The 15601-nt window shown below is 39.2% G+C and overlaps 2 protein-coding genes across 3 annotated transcripts in view; one reads left to right on the forward strand and one right to left on the reverse strand.

Moving 5' to 3' along the window:
* Nucleotides 1-1545: 1545 nt before the first annotated feature.
* On the reverse strand, nt 1546-3159 carry LOC126158683 (pyruvate kinase-like). Its single transcript, XM_049916461.1, has one exon. It carries the CDS (start codon nt 3157-3159, stop codon nt 1546-1548), a length of 1614 nt encoding a protein of 537 aa, XP_049772418.1.
* Nucleotides 3160-3596: 437 nt separating this feature from the next.
* Nucleotides 3597-15601, forward strand: part of LOC126162643 (uncharacterized) — a 61153-nt gene continuing 49148 nt past the window's right edge. For both annotated transcript variants that reach the window (XM_049919279.1, XM_049919280.1), the window contains exons 1-2: nt 3597-3755; nt 10019-10122. The gene's annotated coding sequence lies outside the window, so the exon portion shown is untranslated. The remainder of the gene's footprint in view (nt 3756-10018; nt 10123-15601) is intronic.

The raw sequence follows: 15601 nt of genomic DNA on the forward strand, positions 1-15601 counted from the left end.
TTGCGCCTTATTTGGGGTCACAAAAGAAGAAAGTAGGATCATGATTCGCATAAAACATTTGCATCTAGATAATAAACGTGGAACACAGTGAACTTTTCATTACTAGCAATTTCTATGTGTTTCCAGCATTGTTTTTTTGAGACACTTACTTGGTACCTCAGATTAGTAAACACTTGTGATTTTTTTTATATACAATCGGCCCTGAGCTCTGTTATTATAAAGTATATGTTCCATGTATCTTAGCTAATTTGTGAAATTTTTAAATCATTCTTCGTTACTAATATACTGAGTTTCAACAATATGTCGGTATTAAAAAAATTGTAATGAGATTAGATAGAAAAGATGTCAAGGAAATATGTAGTAACTAAATGAGGATGATTAGACTAGAATTTTAATGTGAATTACCCCTTAGACAAATGCAATGATTAATCAAATGATTGCTCGAGTTCTCTCTGTGTTGTTGATTAATGGTGTGTTTCTGGGTGTTCAGTTAGTTGTCATTTAAATTTTATGCGAAATGTCTCGGCAGTAAAACCAAGTGTCTTTTTCAGATGCTGTTATGGAAACAACAGCTCGCCTAGACACTTGGAAACACATCATTAATGATGAATCACTTGGCTAGTTTCCTTATTACTATGTTTTCATACAATAAATTTGTTCTATTATGTTTCTGTAAATTAGTTGCTTAGTATTCAAGTCCTCTAAAACTGAGTTGTGTATCACTTATTCATACCAGAAGTCAGTTAACAAAGTAGGTGGTTTCTAATACTTGTTGGCAACCTGTTTCTGCAATTACAAAAATGTGTTAAATATTGTACCAAGTGCACTGAAATAATACATTCATAAATTTTGTCATATAAAATAATATGGGACACAATGGTTTATGTGAAATATAGCTCAATTCAAAAGTACTGTACTACCCATTCCTTTGATCAGTTTATTATTTTGATCTGTAAGAACGTTTTGCAAAAAGACGCAAACACTTCAGTGGTTCACTTTCTAAATAAACATATGTTGAGTGTCTGACACAAATCTTCTACAGTATTTGGGCAAAGAAAGAAAAGTTGGATTAGCAATATACAAAATAAAGCAATCACTGAACCATAACTGACATTTCTTTAACATTGCACGAGAATGTGAGTATTAAATTAATTAAAATATTTGGCTATGTTTGACGTTTTTCATTGATATGGTTCGAAAGGAAATATTTTCTTTTAGCCATTATATATTATTGTTATATAAAGAATTATACAGTTTACTACATAAGCTACATTGAAAACAAAAAATGTAATGATTTGAATACTGGTTTCTGGATAAAGTAAAATTTCCTCTTGGCCTGAAAAGGGAGAGAATGACATGTTATCGATAAATATTGCATTTTTTTTGATCTGTTTATGCTCACTCAATAATCTGAACAGCAATGAAAAAACAATTATTTATTCAAACCATAATTTGCAGTTTAGTCTTCATCAAGAAACACCAATAGCACACGAACGTTCTTTTATCAGACATTCAGTTACAAACAAATCTATCAACACTTATTGTTTATTCTTCAACTTCTGAAAGAATGTACTTGAGACGCAATGTGTTAGTGTAACCAGATCCTGGACGCCAGCCTGCAACAATAACCACTGCACTTCCCTCTTCTACAAAGCCTCGTTGCTTTCCGAAGTCGATAGCAAAATCTATGCGATCATTTTGATCTTCAATCCAGTCTTCTTTCGGTTGAGCCTGATAAATGAGTGGTATTATGCCACGGTACAAGTTAGCTTGACGGGCAACTTGTGCATAACGTGTTATGGTAACTATAGGACAGCGAGGCCTGTATCTGGCCACCAAATGAGCAGACCTTCCAGATACAGTCAACACCACAATCATTGCTGCTTTAGAAAGACGCGCCATTTCTACAGCACCTAGAGCTGTGGCATGCATTGGGTCTGTTGGAGGCGCGATATCAAAACTTAGTTCAGTGCACAGCTGTTTCGACCAGACAGCGGCCTCAGCTTCGCGGCAGATTGCTGCCATTGTACGAACACAGACTATAGGAAACTTTCCTTTTGCACTCTCACCTGAAAGCATCACTAGATCAGCTCCATCTAAGATTGCATTTGCCACATCAGAAGATTCAGCACGTGTTGCTCTTGGGTGACTTGTCATTGATTCCAGCATCTGAGTTGCACATGCAACTGGTTTACCTATTCGGTTACATTTCGCAATTATGGCTTTCTGAGCTAGAAACACTTTTTGTGGTGGTATTTCTATACCCATATCTCCACGTGCGATCATGATGCCGTCAGAAGCTTCGATTATTTCATCTACATTGTCAATACCCTGTTGATTTTCTATCTTTGAAATAATTAAAATACTTTTACCATCCTCTCCTAGTACATCACGTACGTCTTGCACTGTCTGCGCATTTCGAATGAAAGACGCGAATATCATGTCCACTCCTTGCTCCACACCGAAACGAAGGTCAGCTGTGTCTTTCTCAGACACTCCAGGTAGGTCAACAGGAACTCCTGGAAGATTCACGCCTTTACGGCTTCCTAATTTGCCTCCGTTTTCTATTTCACAATGCACTTCGTTACCTTCGATTTGCTTCACAATGAGTGATAAGAGTCCATCATCGACAAAAACTCTATCTCCAGGCTTCACAACGTTCGTAATGTTGTTGTAATCTACGTATACAGAATTAATGTTGCTTGCTTCAGCAAATGCGTCGTTGGTAGTAAGTTTTATTTTTTCTCCTTGGACTAACTCAAGTTCTGCTGAAGCTCCACCTTCGAGGAGACCAGTGCGAATCTCTGGTCCACGCGTGTCTAATGCTATTGCAACAGGCCACCTTAATCCAATACGTCTGCTGTATCTAGCAACAGCTTCACGCACCAGTTTAACGGTATTTGCATGATACTCGTGAGAACCGTGTGAGAAATTCATGCGAGCTATATTCATTCCAGCTTCTAACATTTCATCTAATACAGCAGGCTGAGCCGATGCGGGTCCCAAGGTACATATGATCGCCGTTAATTTTTCGGTAGCTATATCTGATCGTACACTTAAATTTGTGAGATGGTCAAGAATAGAATCTGCAAATGCTGATTTGGTTTGTATAGGCAGGATACCCTCCTCATCTCCTCCTGCTGTGGGTTCACCCTCCATAGCAGTCTCACCACTTTTCAAAATATTTAGTTCTCTTACGATAATTCAAACTGTTACTGACCTGAATTTAATCTCGCCTCAGGAACATCATTTAAGGCAAACGTTATACAATTAAGAGCCGAAACAAGTATTTTTCTTTGATGTTAAGAAACCTCACTTTTATATCATTTTAACATGAATTTTCGTACATTGTTGTTGTATACTAACTTTCGTAGCTGAACTTTCATGTGTCATGTCAGCGATTACTCAACCTTCGCAGGAACTAGAGCGTCAAACTAAGGAATGTAACAGTTGTAAAATAAACTGATCCACAGATGTATGAAGCTTTTTGTTTTCAGTTATCTTGTACTTTGTTGTTGCGGATATTTATTTAGTAACTGCGTATTCATCACATATATTTTTCATACTGAACTACAGTCGATATTAAGAATCGAAATATTTGACACATGAAAGTCAAAATAAGTGAAAGTCGCCTGTGTATTGCATGGGCGTATACTCGTGTTAGTTTATTTATGTTGTAACCACGTTTTGAGGAGTTCGTAGGCAAAGATATTAACAGTCGTCACACGCATTTCCTTGCAAATCAAATTTTCACAGTAAGTTGGCCCATTTTTATGAATTCTGTTGATGTAATTTAATGTCGTTTCCCTAAATCTATTCAGGAAAATAGCAGAATATTTCCTGTGAAGGAGGTACGACCGAATTTCTTCCCCTCTTTGAGCTATTCCCATGCCCTTAATCTTTCTTTCAAATATTGTGTGTTTCATAGTTTGCCATGGCGTTTTCATTTTAGGAAAACGTGATGTACCGTGCCCTAGACCTGTAGTTGCAGAAGACTTAATGGCACAGAACAAACTCATGAGCTGTTAATTGACCTAATCAATAACGTGTTGTGTGCCGTACATTTAGTAATGATTTACTTATCCACTTTCATTCAACATGAATCATCAGTCATCGATATAGGTTATTTCAATGTAATACAATGCCAATCAATAGGCCAAAATATATCTCTTAAGCTACATAACATGCTTTAAGAGGATGAGGGATAGGACGGGTCCTAACCTCTTAAACTATGCTGTGTAGGATATTGGCAGGATTGCTATATTGGATTGGATGTACATATGGATTGGCGTTGTATTACCTTGATAAATCCCATATCGTTGTTAGATCTTTTGATGACTAAAGGTGAAGAAATGACTGAGTACACCACACTCATGTGGCTGATGTTGATATTAATGTATCTTTGTTTTTCTTAACTTTCATAACTGTTACATATCCAGCAGTGGTTGGTAAAATGCCTGTATTGCAATTGTGCTGTGATTATCTGGTACTTAGTTCAACAAATGTATATGTTAAATGAACTGTGAGAGGAAGGTTTAATGGATGTTGATACAGATTGTGTTGGCTAACAAGGAAAACGTCCCATTGCACCCCTATCAGATTTAGTGCTAAAGTGGCCCAGTGGATAGCCTATTGAAAACTAAACATAGTCAAGCACGAAAACAAGGAGAATGTGTACTGAACTGTGAAAAAAGAAGCAAAATAGAAGTAGTTGACGGTCTGAATTCAAGACGTGCAGCATTGAGCGAATTGCATGAACCATAGCGTTGTGGTTGTGTGGTAACGGTATTGGACTGTAAAGTGGGAGATTGAGGTTCAAATCTCCCTCTTCATAGTTGTGAACTTTCCGTCCAGTCATTGACATGTCTTTTTTCTTCTGGAGTCTTGGGTATTGTCGTACTATACATTGGTTATAGAATATGAGTCGTGGTAAGAATATACACTATGTGATCAAAAGTATCTGGACCCCTGGCTGAAAATGACTTAAAAGTTCATGGCGCACTCCATCAGTAATACTGGAATTCAGTATGGTGTTGGCCCACCCTTAGTCTTGATGACAGCTTCCACTCTCGCAAGCATACGTTCAGTCAGGTGGTGGAAGGTTTCTTGGGGAATGGGAGCCCGTTCTGCATGGAGTGCTTTACTGAGGGGAGGTATTGATGTTGGTCGGTGAGGCCTGGCACAAAGTCAACGTTCTAAAACATCCCAATGGTGTTCAATAGGATTCAGGTCAGTACTCTGTGCAAGCCAGTCCATTACAGGTATGTTATCCACCACTGGCCGTGGATTATGAACAGGTACTTGATTGTGTTGAAAGCTGCAGTTGCCATCCCCGAGTTACCCTTCAACAGTGGGAAGCAAGAAGGTGCTTAAAACATCAGTGTAGGCCTGTGCTGTGATAGTGCCATGCAAAACAACAAGGGGTGCAAGCCCTCTCTGTGAAAAACATGACCACATTATAACACCACTGCCTCAGAATTTTACTGTTGGCACTACACAAGCTGGCAGATGATATTCACCGGGCATTTGCCATACCCACACTCTGCCACCAGATTGCCACATTGTGTACGTACTGTGATTCGTCACTCCACACAATGTTTTTTCCACTGTGTCAATCATCCAATGATATGGTTCAAATGGCTCTGAGCACTATGGGATTTAACATCTGAGGTCATCAGTCCCCTAGAACTTAGAACTACTTAAACCTAACTAATCTAAGGACATCACACACATCCATGCCCGAGGCAGGATTCGAACCTGCGACCGTAGCGGCAGCGTGGTTCCGGACTGAAGCGCCTAGAACAGCTCGGCCACACTGGCCGGCACCAATGTTTATGCTTCTTACACCAAGCGTGGTGTCGTTTGATATTTACCGGCATGATGTATGGCTTATGAGCAGCTGCTTGACCACGAAATCCTCCCACCTAACTGTCATAGTATTTGCAGTGGATCCTGATGCAGTTTGGAATACCTGTGTGATGGTCTGGATAGATAACTGCCTATTACACATTACGACCCTCTTCAACTGTCAGTGGTCTCTGTCAGTCAACAGGCGAAGTCTGCCTGTATGCTTTTGTGCTGTACGTGTTCCTTTATGTTTCCACTTCACTATCACATCTGAAACAGTGGATCTAGGGATGTTTAGGTGTGTGGAAATCTCATGTACAGACGTATGACACAAGTGGCACCCAATCATGCGTGCAGACATATGACACAAGTGGCACCCAATCACCTGACCATGATTGAAGTCCGTGAGTTCTGTGGAGTGCCCCATTCTGCTTTCTCACAATGTCTAATGACTACTGAGGTCGCTGATATGGAGTACCTGGTAGTAGATGGCAGCACAATGCACCTAATATGAAGAATGTGTGTTTTTGGATGTCCGGATACTTTTGATCACATAGTGTATGACTGTCACAAGTAAATGTGATGAATAGTGAGAGCAGGTGAGTTGCTGCATTGAGTTCTCTCAAAGTGAAAACAGCAAGTAAACAAGTGTGAACTATGTTACAACAAAGGAATTAAAAATTCAAAGCTTCCAGAATGAAATACTAGAGTAGTGACATGTGGTACTTGTGTAGAACAAATGAGGTACACATGCACCTCGCTGGAGCACACGGTCATCACACCATGACACAGACACAAAATTAAATACTATAAAGAGAGGTTCATATTCCTTTGAAATCCCAATATTGCAAAAACAAAAAGAGAGAAAACAATGTTTTGCAATTATAAGCTCTGCATTATTTCACAGGTCAATTAAGTCATGCTGTAGTAATCCCTGTTCTCAAAATTGATGACACACATGTAATGTGCTGGATAGCTGAGAAAAAAATATTTCATGGTGTTCGGTCTGGTTGGAGGACACAGCTTCTCATTGTTTGGATAACTCGTTTCATCTACACCTACAGTTGTACTCTCATAATGCAGTGGTAGTATTGCATCTTATACACCTTCAGAAATTTAATTTTCTTTAATTAGACCTTCTGATAATAATACAATAATTTGCAGTATTATGAGGATTAAACATAATTGTTACCTACAGTCATCTGTACCCCCCCCCCCCCCCCCCCACACACACACACACAAAAACCATAAGTTATATACTGGTGGTTGGCTTATTTGTTACAGAGCCAGAGGTCTAGGTTAAGCTGGAATATTTTTATTATGAACTAAAAAACATGAAAAGTGGGTGAGGTCAGAAAATGCACACACATTGCCCCCATGCAATTTTATGTCAACATTTAACTGAAAATATTGAAGGACACGAAATAGTGTCAGCTTTGACCAGTGACTCAACTAGTGTAGCAACTCTTTCATACAATTCCATATTTTAATTACCATACTATTGGGACTGTCACTGTTTTTAGTAATTTTGTTAACACATTTAAACATATTAAAAACCTTACTGCAGTGTAAAAATAGTATCTCAGTAGTGATGTAACTATAACTGGACTGTACAATGAAGGATGGGGGGAGGGGGTATAAAAGTTTGTTCATTTCACCAGTTCAATGGATGATAGAAAGAATGTATGCCTGTCACTCTGTCACTGTGCAGGTTTGCAAGAACAGGTGGTTTTTAATGCTTTCTAGTAAGATTGGTTGGTTAGTTATTATGTAGTTATGTGTTCAATTGATCTGTCTCATGGTAACCACTACAATGTGGAACGTATCAAGTGCATAAGAAAAGCCCACATGAATTAAGGGTTTTTATTATTATTATTTTTTTTTTTTTTTAAAAAAGCTTAATTTATATTACGTACCCCATTCCCTTAAGTGGCACAAAGTGCATATATTATACCTATAGATTTATTTATTTCTATTCAAGAAGTCATCTGTGGTATAGGAGGAGTTGTCAAGGACATAGGGTTTCAATTTATTTTTGAGACTATTACTGCTGTATGTAAAACATTTTATTTCATATGGTAATTTATCAAAAAGTTTTACTGCAGCATATTTTACCTCTTTATGTGCCAGAGATGGTTAAGTATAGGATGGTGGAAGTCTGTGTTTCTTGTGGTATTATAATCATGGAGAATGCTGTTGATTTTAAACTGGTCCATATTGTTGAGAACAAATTTCATTACTGGGTAAATGTACTGTGAGGCTGTTTTAAGAATTCCTAAACTTTTAAACAGATGTCTGCAAGATTTGTAACTATTAGTCCTGCACATTATTCTAACCACTCACTTTCTTTAGAGCAGCGAATACTTTTTGCCAAGTGTTGAGTTACCCCAAAATATTATACCGTATAACATGAGAGAGTGAAAGTATGTTCGCTTGCTAATTTCTATATCCTCAAAATTAGCAATTGTTCTGACTGCAAAAGTTGCTAAACCTAGTCGCTTTAGGAGATCCAAAATATGAATTTTCCAATTAAGATTCTCATCTATATGTACACCCAAAAACTTAGTATGCTCTACCCTGGCGACTTCTAGGGTCAACAGAAGCGTCTGATTCCACCTGCCTGCTTTGACACATGACTTAATAGTATTGTGATGTATGATGTCACCACATCACAGAGATTTTGCGTTGGTTTTGTTTGTATTGTCGTGTTATATTTGATGGTGCCCTTTGGTTGGGAATGTGAATGTGACGTGCTGAGTGTGTGTGGTATTGCGATCATTTTAGTTTTCGTTGTCATTGTGCTAACATGGTTTTGAGTATATGTAGTTGGTGCGATAATGTGGGTTGTGGAAGGGGTTTCAGTGAGTTATTAAGGGTTTTTTTTTTTGGTCATGTTGTCGTCCGCCCCCCCCCCCCCCCCCCCTCCCAGGGTCTGATTAGTTTTGTCTTTGTTGTGTGGAAAGAAGTCTCTCTCTCTCTCTCTCTCTCTCTCTCTCTCTCTCTCTTTCTCTTTTTTAAATGGATATGACAGTGAGGTTTGAGTGGATCATATCTATGATATGACACCTATTGTGCAGTTTCTGCACATTGGTATTGTTGCTGAATATGTTAGGTGTCACGTTTGTGGTAACTACATGAGATTGACAAGAGTTCCAGTGGCTTGGACCATGGACATGTGTATGGGGCGTTTTGTGTGTGTGTGGGGGGGGGGGGCAGTAGCCAACCTAGGTGGTGTTGCTGGAGGCTTTTATTGGTAAGTAATTTTTGTTTTTGTTTTAGTCTATAGAAATTGTGATGTTTTGTGTGTTGTATATTTATGGTAGGTCGCTTGTGTTTTAATTGATCTAGTTAATATGGGGTATTTGGGTTTTTGAGTTCTTGGTTTAGGTTCCACTTTTTGGGGTGGTATTGATAGCTGTGGTTGAACTCTATATGTCAAGGGAAATGGCAGATTCCCCTGTCTGGGGTTGTAGGTGTTGGTTTTTTGGTATCAGTATTTGCAGTATAGCAATATAGGTCAAGGGAAATGTCCGATTCCTACGGTTCTGTTGCTGTAGCAGGATTCTATAATTTTTTTTTAATATTATTTGTTTTGAGATGGTGCAGTGTTTTTGTATTGTCGTATATGTAGTTTGTTCCCACCCTAAATGCCCAATTCTCCGCATTTGTCCCATTAGTTTCATTTTATTTTTGGAGTGAAATGTTAATTGTCATTTCTGTTTTTGTTCGTGTTTGTTGACTTATGTATGTAATGGCGTCTTTGTCGTCATTTTGTATACACTGGAAGTAGCGACTTCTGTCATATTGATGGTGTCACGGGTCAAAGCAGATGGATGGAATTGGATACTTCTGTAATGCCAAAATATTTGCATTTACTGTCAACTCAAATACCTTGTGTCATAGATGGTATTCGTGCTGTACTTACATATTTTGCTATGGTGTTTCCAAATTTATGTACTTGATTTTTTTAATGTAGGGGAATTACTTAAAAGTATTTCGGATTTGCCCCCTAAAACAACTGCATGTACAAGGTATACACGTGGTTTGTAATTAGAAACTATAAATGCTCGCTAAATTCTCACCTCATCCTCTGTCTGTAATTTCCTAGGCAGAGTAACATATTTTGCGCAACTAGTGTTCAGTTGCTGGTGTAAGTGGTTTTTCTTTTCAGTTGGTTGGCCTGGATTTCCACCTGAGTTCATCAAATTTCAACTTGGAGGAAAACTAGATATTTGCTGTATTGTCCCACTGTCTTCAGTACGTCAAAATCTCCAGGTAAGTGAAGCACATCTTTTTCTATTGTTGACTTGCATTATACAGATTTACATGCAGTGTAGCCCAAGGTTGATTATTTGATACCAGTGAGTGTAAATGCCAAATAAAAGTTTTTGTGACAAATTGGTCTGCAGTGTAGCATAATGTTTACATTTGCCCCATATTTAATGCACTTTTCATTATAAAGTCTAAAGCTGCACTTTGAATTCAGACATTAGATAATGGAAAACCTGATGAGTATTTTGATGTTGATTGTGTACATACATCATACATAAACTATGAAAAATATAGGGAGGGGTCACTACATAACTTTCACTAAATGTTGCTTGAAAGACTTATTTAATCTTAAGCACTCATCTTGGTACTCATACAATTATGAGAAAAAACATTATGACCCCTTGCCCACTCTCAGATGATTGCCACCTAGTGGCATTTTGGGTACTTGACGTGACAAAGCAAGTATATAAATGGAGGAGAGAATACTGGTGAATTATTATACTGATGGATTGAATGGCCCGCAAATGGGGAAATCTGCTGACATAAGTGGCTGGCAAAGGGTAATGTGTTGTGGATCAGCATAAGGGAATGAGCGTCTCAGAAAAGGCAAAATAGTTCATGAGCATCCCTGAAAAGTGGGCTTCCAAGGAGTCTGTATTAGTAATTGAAGGCACCATAGTAGCTGTGGCTACATTTACGTACCACCTGCATCCCTTCATTCTTTATGTCTTTCCAGGTGGTTGTTGCCTTTTCAGGCAGGGTAATTGTCTGTCACAAGACTAGAATCATGCTAAAGTTGTTTGTGGAATGTAACTGTTAAATCATGTTGATATCTTGGCTACTAAATTTGATGATCTGAGCCAGTTGGAACATTTTTGGGGTGCTATTGGGTGTTAGCTTACACCCAAAAACAATGGGCCTGTAGTATATGGGAACTGTATGAGCTTTGGTGCCACATACCTTCAGAAACCTGCCAAGGTCTTGTTGAAAAAATACTACATAGAATTGCTGCTATATGCTGTTCCAAAGGGGAACCATCATGTCATTAAGCAGATGGTCATAATGTTCTCTCTCATCAGTGTAGTTTATAAAATGGATATAAAAATTAATACAAACAGTATTTATTTTTGATGGGAGTATCCCCCTATCTGCCGAAACACACATCTGGATGAGACTGGATATAGAGATTAAAAGTTTGCTTGACTCAAGGTATGTTAAGTCTCATTCCACTTGTCTGTTTCGGTGGCTGGTGAGTGGAAGCTCCTTTCTGTGACATTTAGAATGACAGTGCATGATTTGAATTCTGTACTAAGTGAAACAATGGCATGGGTTGTGTGTCTAACATACTTTTCAGCTATATGTATTTCTGTCTGGTTCTTTATAACATACATTCTTATTCAGCCACAGTGGGTATAGATCCCTGTCCAACTATTCAGATTTGATTTTTCTGTAGTTACCTTTAATGGATAAAGGTCGACACCTTGATTGTTCCTTTGATACCAGCATGACCAGTTTCTTCGACGTTTTTGTCCAATTGACCTAGTTCACAATTTTCTAACAGCCTGTCGTTGAGTGCAGATTCCTCGGTATATTCCTTGTTGTGTGTGTGTGTTTAGGTCGATAAACTGGGTGAATATGCATATCTAACTTGGATGTGCTGTTTCTACTTTCATGCTTGCAATAGACATATACATGAATATTCTTTGACACTGTTAATTGTCAAAAATTTGTATGCAGTAAATGGATACCATATTAAAATCTCTAGCCATGCAAGGTTATTTGAACACATTTGGTGTCTTCCCTGTGATGCCTTCAGATCTTTATAAGTATGTTAAAAGATCATAAATTGGACAATACAGGGTTCAATTGCTCTGCACTCTGTTTTGCGATCAAAACAAATGTGAAATGCCTTGTTACAGGATGGGCATTGCTGCTATATGTCAGTGGTCTTGTTTGAGTCTGTAAGCTGGGTAAGAATGTGAAGATAAATGATAAAATCGCAAGCAAAAGTGTATCAATTTTTATAAAGCAGTTTAAATGAAGTGGTAAATAACTAACCACGTTTGATTTTGCTAAAAAATAGAGGCCACTTTTAAAATGAACATCATTGTTACAGTGAGGTTATGAAATTTCCCAAAAAAATACTGCAGTAATGGGTTGGAAAAATTGTAGGCTATGTATTGCAAGATAACAGAAGTTCCATGATAGAAACAAGTGAGAAGGTTCAATAGAACAGTTACAGAGCTATTAATCACTGGTTGAATTATAGGTGGCACATACAGCTACTTAAAGCTTTAAACTGCACCTATTCACCATCTTGGATTTCTTAAAGCCAAATATAATAGAACCTGAATTAATTTTTCACTCTGCTGTGGAAAGTGCACAGTTTTGAAACTCTTGACAGATTAAAACTTTGTGCAGACCAGAATGCAAACCGCAAGCCTTGCCTTTCGCGGACAGTGCTCTTTCGGAATTGAAATATCCAGGCATAGCGTGCCTTCACAGCTTCAATCCCACCAGGACCTCTCTCCTAAATACTCCACTGAAGCTCTCCTACGCACCTTACTGGATTGGCACTCTTGAAAGAAAAGCTATATATATTACCAAACGATTAAACTGTTCCACAGTCACCTAGTCTCCATTGCAGGATGCGTATTTAACAGCCTCCAGGGGCAACAAAATTTTGATTTTCAGTATTTTTAATAATTATTGATTCAGTGAATTTAAAAATGTAAAATGTGTTCGTAATTGACTCAGTAAGAGGTATGCTCTTACATTAAAAATTTAACACAATAAGACAAATATTACTTAGAAACTGTGTATATATCTTGAGTCAGTGACTGAAAATAACCTAAATTATGTACATATGATTTTATGATCAGTGGCTGTCTGAAATATTATTCCAAATTATTCACTGAATACTAATGTCATGACATCAGCTGCAATGGGTATTGCTGTATTACTCAGTTCTGAAATGTGAAAATTTGTGCTGGACTGAGACTCTAACCAGGATTTTCCACTTATTGCAAGCAGTTGTCTTAACCACTGCGGCTTTCCGTGCAAGCTCCCTGGCCCGATCAGACAAGGAAGTGTGTGTGGATAGCTCAAGTGGTTAAGATGACCACTCACAGTAAGTAGAAGATAGGGGTTTGAGTGCCATTCTGGCACAAATTTTCATCCCATCATGGGGCTCACCCCTCTTTGACAGTTTTGTGCTTGGCTATCACAGAGCCCCAGCCTTCGCAGCATTTTTCCCCTTCCCAGCTGCATGGCTATCCTCTAGCTATTCTTTTTCCCCTCCCTTGGGGAACATGTCTGGGGGTATGTTCTGCATTCTGTCACTGATATGCGAACAGTCTCACCTTTGTTTTTTGCTCCCTTTTCCTTTCTTTGCCTCCCTTCTTCTCTCTTTCCTCCGCTTCGGCATTAGAGGAGCCTCTTTTTTCTTCTTCCTCCCTGTGCACTCCTGAAGGCCAGCCCACGCGTCTAGACACACAACAGGTGACTGGGTAATGCGTAATTCCCAGCCCCGGGTCGACAGGTAGGGTTTGTACGTACCCCCTGGTACAGGCTAGGCCCAGGGAGGGGTGATTTCCTGTGCTGTAACCTTCCCAAACTGCCAATTGGTCCCTCTGTCAGGTGTTCGGGAGGTGTGAACAATCACCTAAGGTGGGTGCATCCCCTTGTGCAGGGGGCCCCCAGTTGGAAGGAGCGTGCTGTTGGAGATGCTGGCAATCAAGGGGGATTTCCTCGCGATGAGTCAATCGTCTTCCTACTCAACTTCTACAACACATAAACGCAACGAGGCTAATGATTCAAAGACCCTCTCTGCTGCACCACAGTTCCTCATGGTATCACGTACTGTGTTTGTTGTTCGGAAAGGCGTAGATGCAATTGCTGGCCCTGTGAAATCCTGTTTTAGTTTATGGATTGGCGCTTTGCTTTTGGAGACCACTTCTGATTCTCAAGCACAACAGCTGCTTGCTGCCTCGCTTCTCCATAATTACCTTGTTCGTGTCAAGGCCCACAGAACTTTGAATTCTTCCCTTGGTGTAATTTACACCAGGCTGCTCAACAGTCTTAACAGAGACCTGATGCGCTGCTAGTAGAGATGGGCAAACTCATTCATCCTTGGGAACTAGTTCACTGGTGATCACTCTTTTTTTGGGAACCGTTAATTTTTACTCATTCGCTGTTCATTTTTAGTTGGTGTATGTTTCTCATGAAAAATTTGAAATTAGTAGCATAGGTGACAGACGATGGAAGGCGCCAAGAGCGGACACTTGCCTCGCCCCTGGAGTACACAGTTTTTATCCATAACAGAATTCTCACACACTCGCAATTTTCATGACTCTGCAAAACATCTCGTTTAGCCAACTGTAGCGTTATGTGGCTAATCACAGTGAAATAATATGGGGTGCTGCATGAAAAATTGGTCCCGAGTACAGATTGCTCACCAATTATGCATGATTTGTTGACCGCTATGAGTAGAATAGATAAACATGTGATAATTAGGCAGTGAAGAAATAACAAATAAGCTAATGCAAACAACAACTTCGAAACAATAGATTATGATTGGTGGGTGACAATGAGCAGTCTAGTACTCGGGGCCGATCTTTCGTGTGCCATCCTGTACCACTAAATTAATATTGTAGAAGTTATCGTATTCTCTTTACAGAATGTGACACCAGACACTAGATTATGGAGCGCGGGCTTCATTTAGTTGTAAGTCATTCTGCCTTCCATGACAATGAACATGCTCTTTTACCTTGGATAAAAAAAAGACTGAAAATGGCCACTTGTGTGTGCCGTGCTGACTTCGTTTGCATGTGTAATAACAAGAAAATCTTGCCTTTCTACAAGTATTTCTTTTACTGTTCATTGAAATAGTGAAGTAAGCTGATATGCAGTTTTGTTACCTGAAGAGATTTATGTATTACATACCACGTAATTTTTATGTAATTTACATAATTATGAAATACATTTTAATTACCATTCGTGGACGCTGAATAGAATACAAAGAGAACCAGAAATTCAGAGTTCAGAAAAGGTTTGAAACAGATCTATAACGGGCGTGCAAAGTGAACGAAACGAACAACAACTCTATACTGAACTAACTATGAGCAGTCGGCAGTGGAACTGGGATGAGTGGCCACGCGAAGAAGGAAGAGTCCAGCCGAGTGAGACCGAGACAGATGGGAATGGGACCGAGGCTGTAACAAGACTGGCTGAATTGCCACAACGGGAACAAGATTGACCGTTTCCCATCCCCAGGAACTAGAAGTAAAAAGCCGCGACCGATACTGAGACAGACGGGAACGGGACTGAGTCTGGAACGAGACCGACTGTATCCTGTTCCCTGGAACGATAAGTAGAAAGTCGCAACTGAAGTGAACTACGAAAGACCGTTCCTTAGAATTCGTTACTCGCTCATTCCGTTCATCTTGGTGAACCGTCCCTTTGGACCCATTAGTTCGTGAAC

Source organism: Schistocerca cancellata, chromosome 2 (genome assembly GCF_023864275.1).
Source record: "Schistocerca cancellata isolate TAMUIC-IGC-003103 chromosome 2, iqSchCanc2.1, whole genome shotgun sequence".
Taxonomy (NCBI): domain Eukaryota; kingdom Metazoa; phylum Arthropoda; class Insecta; order Orthoptera; family Acrididae; genus Schistocerca; species Schistocerca cancellata.